Source organism: Spermophilus citellus, assembly GCF_964194105.1.
Source record: "Spermophilus citellus genome assembly, chromosome: 9".
Classification (NCBI taxonomy): Eukaryota; Metazoa; Chordata; class Mammalia; order Rodentia; family Sciuridae; genus Spermophilus; species Spermophilus citellus.
Window position 1 is genome coordinate 14,119,363 of NC_138191.1, and position 14,759 is coordinate 14,134,121.

Sequence of the window (14,759 nt, forward strand, 5' to 3'; positions counted from 1 at the left end):
AGTAGGTCATATGTCTAGAAATTTGTTGATGTTTTCAATATTTTCCAATTTCTCAGAATATAGATTTTTAAAATAGTTTCTGATTATTGTCTATATTTTAGTAGTGTCTGTGGTGATATTTATTTTTTATCACAAATTTTAGTAATTTGAGTTTTTCCTCTCTTTCTATTGTTAGCTTGGTTAAAGGTTTATCAATTTTATTTATTTTTTCAAAGAACCAAGTTTTTGTTTTGTTTTGTTTTTTTTTTTGAAAAAAAATTGTTTTTTGTATGTTTCAATTTCATTGATTTTGGCTCTGATTTCATTTGTTTCGTGTATTCTGTAGCTTTCTTGTTGATTTGTTCTTCTTCTAGGGCTTTGAGATGTTATGTTAATTTATTATTTGGTGACTTTCCTATTCTTTTAATGAATGAGCTCTGTGCAGTTTACTTTCCTCTTTGAACTGCCTTCATGGTGTCCCAGAGATTTTGATATGTGGTGTTGGTATTTGTGGGAGACCAACCTTGCACTTGACTGAGTCACATTCCCCGGCTGAGTGCTGAGGTGCTCAGTCACAGAAATGTGGCAGAGCTTTCCCCAACCTTCTTGGGTTTGAGGGTTGGTGTCTTGTGCATGGGTATGTCTTGCTACAGCCCCATGGGTGAAGCTACGCTCACCTGTTCCTTTGTAAAATGACCCCTTGCCCTGTTTAGGATAGAATCTTCCATGGAAGTGCCTTGTGTGTGTCCCCTACTCTTACTGTGCCCTTGGGTGTGGCCTACCCAGGTGTCAGTCAACCTGCTGACAGTGGACATCATGAAGATAGACTCAGCCCCCTGAAACCTGACCCCTTGCCTCATTTGAATAGCTTCTCCTCAATAAAAGGGGTCAGCGTGTGCTCTAGCTCTCTCTCTCTTTCTTCGGACCCTTAAGGTCAGAGGAGCCATCACAGCGACCCCCAAGAAAAAGGTATTTGTGTCTCTTGTGTGGTTATTTTGCGCAGCCCAATTAACCCAGTTTAACTGGAGTGACCCCCGAGCCTCTTAGTTGCGAACAGAAACCCGGCAGGTATTCTTATTCACCTCTAAGTATTATTTTTAAAATTTCATCCCAGATTTCTTCTGCTATCTATTGGTTATTTAATAGTGTATTATTTAGTCTTCAGGTGTTAGAGTCACTTCTATTTTTTATTTTATTGTTGATTTCTAATTTCATTCCATTATGATCTGATAGAAAGCAAGGTATTATCTCTATTTTTTTTTGTACTTGTTAAGAGTTGCTTTGTGGCCTAAGATATGATCTATTTTAGAAAAGGATTCATGTGCTGCTGAGAAAATGTTTATTCAGTTATTGGTGAATGAACATTTTTATATGTGTCTGTCGAGTCTAAATTATTAATTGTGTTTTTAGTTTTATAGCTTCTATGTTTAGTTTTCGTTTGAATGGTTTATTCAGTGATGAGAGAGTCATGGTAAAGTCACCCAGAATTATAGTGTTGTGGTCTATTTGATTCTTGAAATTTAAAAGGGTTTGTTTGATGTATGTAGATGCTCTATTGTTTGTGGCATAGATATTTAGGATGTTATGTTTTGTTGTTGAATAATTTCCTTAAATAGTATGAAATGACCTTCTTTGTCTCTTCTGATCTTGAAGTCCAGTTATCTCATTTGAGGATAGAAACCCCTGCTTCTTTACGAGATCCATGTAAATGATATGTGTTTCCCCATCCTTTTATCTTCAGTCTGTGGATGTCTTTGCCTATTAGGTGAGTCTGTTGGAGACAGCATATTGTGGAGTCTTGTTTTTTAATCTAATCTGCTAGTCTGTCTCTTTGGTTTTTGAGTTTAGACCATCTACACTCAATGCTATTTGAGAAATTATTTTCATTTCCTGTCATTTTGATTTATTTATTTAAAAATTAAATTAGTTTCTCATTTGATTCACCGTTCTTCTGTAGTTTCTCCCTTTGCTTCTTTTCATTTTTACGTTTTATTTTTTGTTCATGAAATATTTTGAGTATGTTTTCTAGTGCCAGCTTTCTAGTTGTGAATTCTTTTAACTTTTTTTTTAATCATAGAGGTTTTTAAATTATCGTCAGTTCTGAAGCTTAATTTTGCTGGGTTGGCATCCATTTTCTTTCAGAGCTTGATATATATTATTCCAAGACCTCCTAGCTTTGAGGGTCTGAGTTAAGAAATCATCTGAGATCTGGATTCATTTTCCTCTAAATGTGACCTGTCATTTTTTTTTTCTGGTAGCTTTTAAAATTCTATTCCTATTCTGTATGTTAGGCATTTTCATAATAGTGTGCCTTTGTGTGGTCTGTTATAATTTTGTAATATTTGGGATTCTATATGCCTCCTATTTTGATTTTCCATTCCATTTTTTTAGGTTCAGGAAATTTTCTGATATTATTTCATTGAAATGATTGTGCATTTCTTTGGTTTGTATCTCTGAGCTTCCATCTATCCTGATAAATCTTAAATTTGGTCTTTTTATGTTATCCTGTATTTCTTGGAAGTTCTGTTCATGGTTTTTTAACATCTCTTCTCCATAGTCAACTTTATTTTCAAGATTATATGTTTTGTCTTCATCGCCTGAAACTTTGTCTTCTAAGTGGTCTAGTCTGCTAGTGATGCTTTCCAATGAATTTTTAATTTGGTTTATTGATTCCTTCATTTCAAGGATTTCTGTTTGATTTTTTCCAGAATTTCTTCTCTTTGTTGAAGTGACCTTTCACTCCCTGCATTTCCTCCCAATATCACTCCTTTACATCATCCTTTACATTGTAGATTAGTTTAACTATGAACATTCTAAACTCCTCTGACATCCACTGTAGTGTCAATGGATTCTGTTATTGAAGTATGTTATTTTGTTTGGGGTGATTTTTTTTTCTCCTTTCTTTTTTATGTTGTTGGTGTGTCTACCCATCTAACAGTATGGTTTTGAAGCAGTAGAATTTCTACCCTGAGGACTTATAGTTTCCCTGAAGGTGTTTAGTACCTCACCTTTTTGGGGAAGACAGGTAATAATAACAATCAATGCAAACAATTTACAGCATTAAACCAAATAATTCCTGCTATGGCATTTACATTGTTAATTGTCACAGTAAACAGAAATGATACCATCAGTTATAGCTCATGGTAAGAACAGTAAGTTTACAATTTTAAGTGATGAACAATGAGAGAACAGAAGAGATGTAGGATGTGATGATTATGAGGGAGGAGGAGAGAAAATAAAAGTCTTAAAATTAAAGGAAGATGGTCTGGGTGTAGCTCAATGGTAGAGTGCTTGTCTAGCATATGTGAGGCCTGGGGTTTGATCCTCAGCACCACATAAAAATAAATTAATTAAAAAAGAGAATCAAGGGAAACTGATAACTGAGAGAAAAATATGTGTAAAATAAAAATTAAAAAATATAAATATAAATAAAAGAATACATGAACAAAACCCGAAACATGCTAATCAAACATCCTAGTCCTTAAAATGATGATCCAAGAAAAAAAAAAACTGTCTTCAGAAAATGCTAGAAATGGGTAAAAGGAAGCATGAATATTTATGTGTCCATGTATCATTCAGGTCACAGTTGAACAGAGAAAAGTAAAAAGAAAAAAAAAGTGATCTTAGTGAAAACTTCAAGAATTGTTTGTGTTGGACATCAAAAGATTCTTGGCTTCCCTTCTCAGCTGAGTAAGGTGGGGTAGCTGGAGTGTGAGAGGAAATCAGGGCTTCTGGAGGCAGGGTTTTAGCATAGGTAGGCTCCGGTTCTCTGTTGAATGGTAATTGGTCTGAATATTTTAAATCATCACACCTCCCAGGCCCAGCATTTTCTGGTCGGTGCTGGGAGACTGGCCCCTGGAAAGCTCCCCTGGGTTTCACTATGTGGTGGAGGTGCCAATCCTTGCACTCCTCAGTCACTCATGGGCCCTGCGTTTTCTGGTCTCTCACGTTCAGTCTATAAACTCAATCAATCCCTACCCTCCTTTAGAATTCCCAGCCAGGCACATCTGTCCCAGCTGATCTTTCAAATGGGTGGGCTGGAGTGGGTGGGGAGAAGCATGGTAGGTTTCCCTACCTGCATTGCCCTGGGTAAAACCCTCTCCATACTGGATTTTCTCCTGGTCACTTAAACAACCTCTATGCTCTAAGGTGTGGGTTTGCCGGGCCTGATTTTCAGGCCAAGCTCAATTGCCAGGAATGGGTCCCCCCAGCTGTTGGCTCCAGCACTGCACCTGCACATGGTTCCTTCCTCTGTTCTCCCTAGCAGCCAGGAAAGAAGTGGCTGCTTTCCTGCACAAGGATATTGTGCAGCACACCTTTCAGGTTAGTGGGGCAGAGTATTTGATCTCTGATCTCTCTGTACCCAGACATGTTTCAGGTCTCCAAAAAATCTTGTTTTCTTTAATGGACTTATCTCTCCACTATTTTCTTGTGTGTGTCAGGGAGGATTGCATTAGCAGATGCTGCCACCAGTAGCAGTGGTGTTAAGGATTTCTTCTCCTTCCCCTCCTCCTCCTCCTCCTCCTCCTCCATCACCTCACCTCTCCTCCTCTCATCCTCGTCCCCTCCCCTCCTCCTCTCATCCTCGTCCCCTCCTTTTGGCTGTAACCAACTTCCTGAGTCCCAGATCTTCTTTGAGTGTCCAGAATTTATTCCTAATAAATTTCTCCCTCTCACCTTGCTGAGAAGCTGCCTGACTGCTTTCTTAGTTTCATTCCAAAGAAACTAGGAAAGTGATCTTCTCTATTCTGCCATTTTGTTAAAAAAAAAAAACCCTGATTATATTTCCAAGAGAGGCTTTTGGAAGTTCTTCCAAGTTCAGAGATAATTTGTGAGAAGTTGAATCTCGAAGACATTTTGTTTCTTTGGTTGTTTCTTTTATTCCTGGAGAGCTGCTAAATTCCAGGTGTGGCTGCCATATTTTTTTGCCTTATCTTCCATTTTACTTCCTTGTGTTCTGACAGCTTTGACCCATGGTCTGTCCAGATTCTGGCGTGGGCAGTCCCAACGTGAAAAGTCAATCATCTTCCATCAGATCTTGTAAAGTTTATGGGAGGTCCTGGGCCATGGCTTCCTTTGGAGTCAATTTGGAGTGTTCATCCAGCTTGGCAAAGGAAGAGGGTTTTGATGGAAGAGGAAAGGGAGTTCTTTACTACAAAGTACATATTCTCTCTGAGCCACCTTGGAAATTTTGTGGAAGTAGAAAAACTGACCTTAGGGGCCAGAGGAACTGGAATCAATGCTAACTAGGTCTCTTTCTAGCTTTATGACCCAGGCAAATAAAAATTAATCTCATTTTGATATAGAGATAAGCTAGATCCCTGATTTTAAATAACTTACGGTCTGGCTTTTCTATAGTGAAGAAGCTAACTATAGTCAGCACAATGAATAGGAAGCAGCAGCCAGACCAAGCAAAACTGCCTTACTTGTCCACGAAATGATTTTACTTTCCTACTTTGTAAAAGGGGCATAGTAATTCCTCTCTACCAGTTGTGAGGCTCAATGACATAATGCAGTTTAATTTACCTAATAAGTGCAAAGCATTCTAAAATAGAAAGACATAATCAGTCATCTCAACTGTTTTATGCTTTCAGTCTATCCACATGCTAGATGTATTAATTAATACCCCCACCTCTCCATACTACAAATGACTTGAGGTATATGTTCCCCCACCACAATACCTCCTTCAACTCTGGAATATACAGAGTTGTTTGGAAAGCACTCTTGAGATTCTGATAGCCTGCTCCCAGGAGTAATTCTTTCTTATTTTTTCCAGAAAAACCTGATATAAATGATAGTAAACAAGAATTGCATTTTCCTTGTTAAAAATCAAAACATTACAAATAAGACTGATCTCTTCTGATTACCATTCACCATCTCCGGTGCCAAATGCTACAGTTCATTTCCCAACTACATTTCTGAGGGAACCATTGCTTTCAGCATGGTGTTTAATTTTCATATCTTCTAAGTACATATAATTCTGTGTGTATTCATAAAAATACATAAAAGTATTTTACATAAAACTTGCATTCTGCTTATTCACCTAAAATATGTCATGGACATCAAACCATGAAACCACATACAGCTCTAATCCATTCTTTTTCACTATTCCATAGTATTTAACAGTGGGAATATATCAAAGTTTATAGCATTCTATTATTAATAGGCATTTTCCCCATTTTTGTTATTTAAAAAAGTGACAAAACACTTCTTTGTACATGCCTCACTGTGTACACAGAGTCTTTCTCTAGGTTAAGCAATAATAAATAGTGTGTATAGATGATATGTTTATGCATTTTATTTAAATTATTGTCTATATACCCAATGGCAGAACATGGAAGTATGCACTTCCCCACATTATTGACAATTATCAATAATGTGAGATATTATACTTGAAACGGCCAATCTGATGGTCAAGACTGGTATTTAATTCATGCTTTAATGGTTGTTTTTCTGACTGCTAGGGACAACTTTTAGGTATTTACTGCATTATATTGTCTCCTTTGGTAAAAATGTTTTTTTGTTTATTTGGCCCATTTTCTGGTGGCTCTTAAAATTATTTATAGAGATCATTTATGTAAGAAGCTATTTTGTTATACAATTTCAAATATTTAATGTTGTTTGTTGCTTGTATGATAAATTATGATGTCTTTTTGTCTCAATGAAATTTCAAATTTTGATGGAAAAATTATTCTTCTTTTCATTTATGAAATTTGCATTCAATGTCTTATTTATGCAGGTCTTTTTAAAATTTTTAGTTTATTGCAAATTCTCCCATGTTTTATTGAAATACTTTTGTAGTACTATTTTTATAGTTTGGACTCTGTTTTTGTGTGTGGGCTGATGTACCTTTACTTGCTTTTAAAAAGCCTAATAAATCCTCTAAAATTTCACTGATTTTAATTATCCCTTTTATTCTATAATAAATTCTCATTTATTCATGAAGTTTTTCTGGGTTTCCTATTCTCTTCTTTGTTCTGCTCAACTACTTCTCAGTCAGTCATATACCCAGAGAGACCTTTGGAATAGCTCTCAATCACTCTCTATCACATTTCTCAATTTTCTTTTCTTTGCTACACATATACATACCTTTCTTTTTTTCACATTTTAAAATATTTTTTCATTTTTGTTTTCATTTATATTAAACTGACACAGAAAAAAAATCATGAAAATTGTACATATTAATAGGACAACTTTTCTATGTCCTTAAACATTTGCCATTTCTTTATGGGGAAAAACTTCAAAATTCTTTTTTTCTAGCTTATTAAAATGTACAGTACATTATTGTAGTCTATCAGCCAATGTGCAATAGCACACTAGAGCTTCTTGCTTCTATCTACCTGTAACTTTGTACCCATTGATCAATCTCTCTCCATTCTTCCCTGGTATCTTTTTTAATGTTTTAATTTACTGAATTGTAGAGAATTGTAGGACTCTTCTGCAAAAGAGTATGGTTAGACAAGGCAGTTCTGAGACTCAGCACTAACTGAAAGACTACTTACATGAGCTTGAGACTTTATAGAAGAACATCCTATATCATGGTCCTGAGCTAGTGCTAGACTATAGCCCAGATCAATGTCTACTAGACCTGCCTATGCATTTTCTTTTCTGGGCATATTTGGGAACTTATTTATGGAAATAGCATTCCTGCTGTTGTAAGTGGCAAGACACACTGAGTCACCTATTTATTACATCCAAAACATTGAAATGAAACCCAGTTTATTAGTCTTTGTGGTCTGTGGACCACTTATTCCCTGCCCCATACAAGGCCACATTCATCTTCTGAGTTTCATTTGCTTTGGCACCGTTGTTTTCAGACAAAATCATTTGAATATCTGACTTTTTTAAATTTGTTTTTAATTTACTACTTTGGGTGAGTCATCATTCTATTGTCTAGAAATCATCATAGAAAAAATCTGTAGGCTGAAAACATACCTTATCCTTATCTATTCCATTTTCTTTTTTTACTTAATCCCCATTATAATCCAACCTGTCCTTCAGTTACTGATTTCTCCATGAAATCAGTTCAGTTCAAAGGGATTGAATCAGTTCAGTTCAAAGGGATTTCTTATTTATTTATTTATTTATTTTAATTTTTTTTATTGGTTGTTCACAACATTACAAAGCTCTTGACATATCATATTTCATACATTAGATTGAAGAAACTTTTACAATTTTGTTGCGCCTTCGATTTCTAACAGTGAATCCAATGTATGATTGAATATCAATGTTACTTAGGGGATAATTTTTTTTAAAAAAATAAGCATTTTATTTGAGAACAGTTATATATTTATAGAATCATTGTAAAGATAGGACACAGAATTCCTGTATACCCCACATTCAGCTTTCTCCATCATTAATATCTTATTTTAGTATAGTACATTTGTCAAAATGAGTGATTTGATGTGGATACTTTATTGTTAACTAATGTCCATAACTTATTCCAATTCCTCTAGTATAGTACATTTGTCAAAATGAGTGATTTGATGTGGATACTTTATTGTTAACTAATGTCCATAACTTATTCCAATTCCTCAGTTTTTCCTAATGTCTTTTCTCTGTTCTGGGATTCCATCCAGGATATCACATATTGCATTACATTACATTTAATCTTGTCTCCTCAGGCTCCCTTAGCTGTAAAAGTTTCTCAGACTTTCTTGCTTTTGATGACCTTGACAGTTTTGAGGATTACTCATCAGGAATTTTGTAGAATATCCCTCATTTGGGATTTGTCTAATGTTTTTCTCATGCCTAGACTGTGGTAATGGTCTCTAGGGAGGAAGAACACAGAGTCAAGTGCCATTCTTGTCATATCATGTCAAGAACACATACTACCAATATGACTCACCATTGTTGATATTGACTCTGAACACCTGGCTTGAAGTAATGTTTGTTAGATTTATACACTGAAAAGTTATTCTTTTTTCCACCCTGCGCCCTTTGGAAGAAAAATAAAAGTAACCATCTGCAGCTTACATTCAAAGGGGAGGACGTAGCTATGCTCCACTCCTTAAATGTAGATTAACTATATAAATTATTTGGAATCCTTTTTCATGGGAAATGCAAATTCTCCCACATTTGCTTATTTAATCATTTATTTACATCACCATTAACTCATGGATATTTATTTTTATTCCAACTGGACTATTGGGAAATCTTTCATTTGGCTTCTGACTCTTTGATATACTTTAATCATTTTTTTTGGTGTACTTTCTCAATTTCTGGCACTAAGAGATAAGAGATACTCCAGGTTATCTTGACTAATTCCTGTCCTAGTTTTAGGATCAGCCATTTTTCTAAGGAACACTGATTCCTTTTATTGGATAATGGTATCAGAAACCAAGATTTAAGCACTAGATTTGCTTGTTGTTTCCTGGATACTCATTACTAAGATGTCATTTACTTTAGTTCCTCTCAGCTAATAGAGCAGGCGGTGTATATGTGTGTATATATATATATATATATATATATATATATATATATATATACACATACATATATACACACACACACACACACACACACATTAACTTGTGTATACACAAATACCTATAAATATTTCCATATGTAACTATCTGTATCTCTTTAAACCTGAGTTTGTACTGGTATCTCCATATCTAATCCATTATCACATGGTCATTCTGAGGAAACTAGAAAAAATACAATCCCAGTTAACACTTCTGAGCTAATGAATCAGGAACTTACACATTTTGAAAGGCAAACACATGAAAATTATTGAATGTTTCTCCTTGTTTAATATTGGAATCAACATTGAAATTATGAAAACATCAGTTCACAACCCCAGAAATATGTTTTATTTTATTATTTGCACTTATCTTAGTAAAATGTTATCACCTGACCATAGTTTTGCCAATTTTAATTCTGTAAGTGTATGATCATTTGGAGTTTGAAAATTTTTATATTAGGTGATTACTGGATGATTAGTTGGATTCAATTCATAAGTCTATAATTTGAAGTTCTAAATATAGAAATAGAGACTGCAAGAACACAAAGTTAGCTGTGATAATTATGTTCACTCATTTTTTTCCTCCTTTTACTGTTTCTTTACTGCAGAACCCAACACCACCTTCTGAGATGATCTTGGTTCCCAGAATGCCTTTGGTGCTGCTCCTGCTGCTGCCCATCTTGAGTTCTGCAAAAGCTCAGGTTAATCCAGGTAACACAACCACTGCCCAGCTATAGGCTAGAATACCATTTGAATGGTCAAGTCCATCAATGTTCATCTTGGGCAAAGCCCTGCTAAGGGAATCAAAAAGGCAACTGTATGGTGAAACATGGACAAATAAGAAACAGAAAATAATACTCTTTCTCTTACTGTAATATCACATGTTGAATGCTATGAAACAGTTTTCATATATAGAGTAGGGTGTAGCACATGCATTTCTGAAAAATGGGAGGTGGAAAAGGCAAACATTTGCTTCTGCATCTTCTAGAAAAAACAGAAGAAGATAATTTTTAGATTCCCTGGGGAATTTGTGCGGGTTGGTTTATCTGTTGTTTCGGTTTGTCTCTGGCTTAGATTTTACTTAGGTGTCCTTCTATGCTTTTAGAACATTGGACCTGCAGGATCTCAGGAAGGGTCTCTTTCTTACAGGGTGTGATCATCCTCAAAATAGATATGTATGAGGAATCTTTTAAGACAAAATTCATTTGTGTGTCTGTATTATGTATTACACATATTTTTAAACTTTGACCTGAAGTATTCATTTGTATCATATGTCTATTATACAATAGTGCTTCTTAACAACCCATCTATAGTTCAGTGTCTTAAAATAAGCACTTATTTTGCTCATGAACTTATAGTTTGATGGTTTATGCTGGGCTTGGTTGGAATATTCTTTTCTTACTCTTTCATGGTTCATATGCACATCTAGAAGTCATCTGGCTGGTTTAGGCTCATTTAGGATGGCTTTGGCACTAATGAGTAGGAGCAACTTGGCTGGGATCTGTTTCGTCTTGCAGAATACTAGCTTAGATCTTTTCGTGGAAATTGCACAACAAAAATAACAAGCAGGAATGTGCAAGAAGTTTTTCAAGCCACTGCTTAAAACACTTTTGTTGAGACCTCATTGGCCAAAATAAGTCACATGTTCATGCCTAGAGTCAGAGTAGGAAAGCACAAAATATGTCCTGGGTGAAGAACTGATCTCTGGGGTAGGTGAAGAATTGGAGTAATTTATTTTCATTCTTCCACAAACATAAACAGAAAGGTATATGTATCTTAAGTGTTCAATTGGGTACATTTCACATGCCAAACACACTCAAGTAAATAGTACCCAGATCAAGAAACAGAACTTTATCAGCAGCTTCAAGACCTTCTTCAAACTCTTTTCTAGTCTTTTCTTCCCTCAATTTTGACTCAAAGGTTAACCTTATCTTGCTTTCTAGTAACATAGATTAGTTTTACCAGTTTTGCACTTTAGGTAAATGGAATCATATGATGCATAAATACACTATGTCTGGCTTCTTTTACTCAACATTTTGTTTACGAAATTCATCCTATTTTTGCATGCTATTGTGGGACTGCTCATTCTCATTGTTGTATAATATTTCTTTGAATAATTCATTTAGCCAGTGTATTGTAGATGGGGATTTGGATATTTATAATTTAGGCTCATTATGAATAAAGCTCCTAACATGATTTTTATATAGAATTTGTAGTAGAGATATACACTCAGTTTTCTTGGGTTTCTATCTAGAAGTAGAATTTCTGGGTCATACGTAGCATGTGATCTTGCATAATGACCTTGCATAATGCCAAAGAGCTTTCCAAAGTGTTTTAACCAATTTACCATCCCATATAGTATATAGAACTCGTATGTTCTGTGTAGCTGTATTAAATTCTTGAGGGCACTTTCATTTTGTCCCTTGCATAGCATAAGGGTACGTTTGTGAAAATGCTTGCTTGCCTCTCCTCACGTGGAAACTCTATGTATGTGAGAGGTATAGGTGGGGCTGCCTGGTGGAGGATGATGAGTGAAAGACCCAGAGGGGCTGCTTCCCTATTTAATTGCATCATCCTTGGGTCAACTTTCCCTTCAATTCCAACTTGGGCCTGGGATGCTGGACTTGATCATGAACTAAGGGAAAATCTACAGGAAAGGAAAGCCTTCAGTCTCAGCAACCAGGTACAAGAATATACTGGGCCATTAGAAGTTATTTGTCTAGCTAACAAGGACTTCCTCCCTCCAGGGGGTGTCAATGGTTAAAGGGACATCCTGGTCCTTATGTTCTTCGAGGCAGGAGAATGAGGAGAAGTATTTGATTATCTTAAAAATCAAGCCCAGGACTCTGAAGTTGCAGGGACCCAGCCAGCCAAGTAGAGAGCTGCTTTGTGTAAAGAGCACAGAGACAGCTGGCCTTCATCTCCCAACTTGGCCTGTGACACCTGCTTGTGCTTGGGAAAGGAAGAAACACCCTTTCTCCCCAATAGGGAAGCCAGACGTTCACATTTAGGACCCAGGGCACAGAGCCAGAGTAGGGTAGTGCTGGGACACCGATTTCACACCACACTCCCTGCCTCCCCCCCACCCCCCCCAAAAAAAGCCAGGCAACTTGCTACCAGTTCAGAGATTGGGGTGGGAGTCGGTGGTGTTCCCCATCACACATATCCTGTGTCCAAAATGTTTCTAAATTGAAAAGAGTGTGAAAAGAGTGGTAAAGATAGTCAGGGTTTGAGAACTGAAGAGGCCGAGCTGTTCTCCTGGCTGCAAATTGCACATCGAGCATGTTCACCACTGTGCTGTTTGTTCTAGTCTCAGTTCCACACTCCAGTGAGTTTTTAGCATATGGGCAACTAGAACCCTAGACCACTCATATTGTAGTGAACCTTAGAGACATCTAAGTTTCTCTTTCTCATTTTACAGATGGGGAAAATGGGAGTCAGAGCAGATGAGTGATTTGTTCATGATTGCAGAATTATCTAATGGTAATGTGGGGGCAAGGACCCAGGCTACCTATCTTCCAGTCCCAGGTTCATTTCATCACACTACCAGGCCCCTAAGGGAGTGATTTGAACAAATAAACTATTTTTTTTTCTCTGAAAAATCCTATACATTACTGCAACCTCATGGTTTCCTTTCTGCAATTTTCAATGTACATTTAGGAAGTGATAGGTAATTAAGATTGAGGGACAATCTGAGATTAAAAAAAAAATAGAGTAAGTCTAACAGAAGAATATAGAGTTCATATCAGAAATTTAAGTCTTATTATTGTGCTCAGGAACATTGGAGCTAGAAATCCTTCAGGAACAACTCAGCCTTGCAAAGAAACCAAAGCACTGGGGATACTTGTGTACCCTTTTATACCAAGTTGACTCTTTATCCCTACCCCCTGTCTTCCATCAGTGCTGATACATATTATGTAATCTTTGTACTTTTCCAAATTGGAGAATCATTCTTGTTTCTCTCAGTTCTCATCATTTATGTCCCTGGAGATGTGCTGAGGACTTAAATGGTTTCATTTGTTAATAAGAATGTGGAACTGGTTTCAGGCCTGAGGGGTGTGTGTGTTTGTGTGTGATGGTTTGAGCAGAGGCCTGGTAGGGAAATAAGAAGGCAATGTTTAATTATCTGTTGCTTCAATTTCTTTTAAGTGAGCAATGCTAGGCACTGCTCAGATGGGCTCTTTCTTGTTTGGATGTTTGTTTGTGGAGTTTGGCCTGATGGTGGCCTCTGGTGTTCTTCCTGCCAGTAAAAGGATCTTACTCTCAGGAAACAGAAACTCAGCTGCCTCCTTGAGATCCCTTAGCTATGCCAAATAGGGAAAAAGAGAATGCAAAATTCAAAGGAAAGCCCCAACTGATATTCAATGAACATTTAATATATTCCTGGTGCCATTGTAAAGGATGTAAATAAATTTAATCTTAATAATAATCTGTGAGTAGGTAATATTATTATTCCAGTTTTACAGAGGAGAAATTGAGTTCCATGAACATTAGGTAACTTGCTGAAGTTTAAAGAGGAAGCAAAGAGACAGAATTTGGATTCATCCAGATCTTAACCTCTGTACTGTATTGGCTTCTGTGGATGTTGAGTCTCACAGAATGTCAGTGTAGAGGAAACTCAAAGTCCCGAATCAGCTGTGTAGGGGTATTGGGCCTGTGAACTTGTATCCTAAATGTAACATTTGGAGGCAAAATCAATTTTCTAAAGAAATCTCTAAGTATTATTGAATATCCAAAGGATTCTGTGATCAGTCCCAGAAAAAGCTTAGAATGATCAGATTTGATTTAACCTGATCTTATACAAATGAGGAAAGTGAGATTCATAGAGATAAAGTGAAGGCAAGAAGCATGTTTGGAAATATTACCAGACCTAACTTTGGATCTCGACTCTGCTACCTACTACATGGGTAAGCTTGGACAAATCTTTAGTTTTTCTGAACCTCACTCTATCACTATCATCTATCCCTAGTCACCTTAAAGGTTGTTATGAAGTCTAAAAGAGTATATGTAAAGTACCTAATGTAGCATTAAACACATGAGTGTGATTAATAAACACTGATTCTTCTTCCTTTTCCTTAATTCTATATTGTGTTTTGAAGATAGTGGATTTCAATAGTCTTTCCACTATTCTAAAGTCTTCTATATTCCAAATTAATTATTTACACTATACTTTAAAACTCCATTCCTATCCTCTAGAGCAGATATTTCATACTTGTGTCTCACCACTTTAGGATGAAAGTATTGAAGTGCGTTTGTGAATAAACACATCTTTCCATCCAAAGTAGTCAGCTGAATTCCCTGTTTATACTTTAAA

At 36.2% G+C, this 14,759-nt stretch overlaps 1 protein-coding gene across 7 annotated transcripts in view; it reads left to right on the forward strand.

Annotated features, from left to right (window-relative positions):
• The window catches only part of DDR2 (discoidin domain receptor tyrosine kinase 2), a 162,985-nt gene that overhangs the window by 103,434 nt on the left and 44,792 nt on the right, over window positions 1-14,759 (forward strand). For all 7 annotated transcript variants that reach the window (XM_081307616.1, XM_081307619.1, XM_081307615.1 and 4 more), the window contains one exon: window positions 10,054-10,156. In XM_081307616.1, coding sequence (XP_081163742.1) covers window positions 10,054-10,156 — 103 coding nt within the window. The remainder of the gene's footprint in view (window positions 1-10,053; window positions 10,157-14,759) is intronic.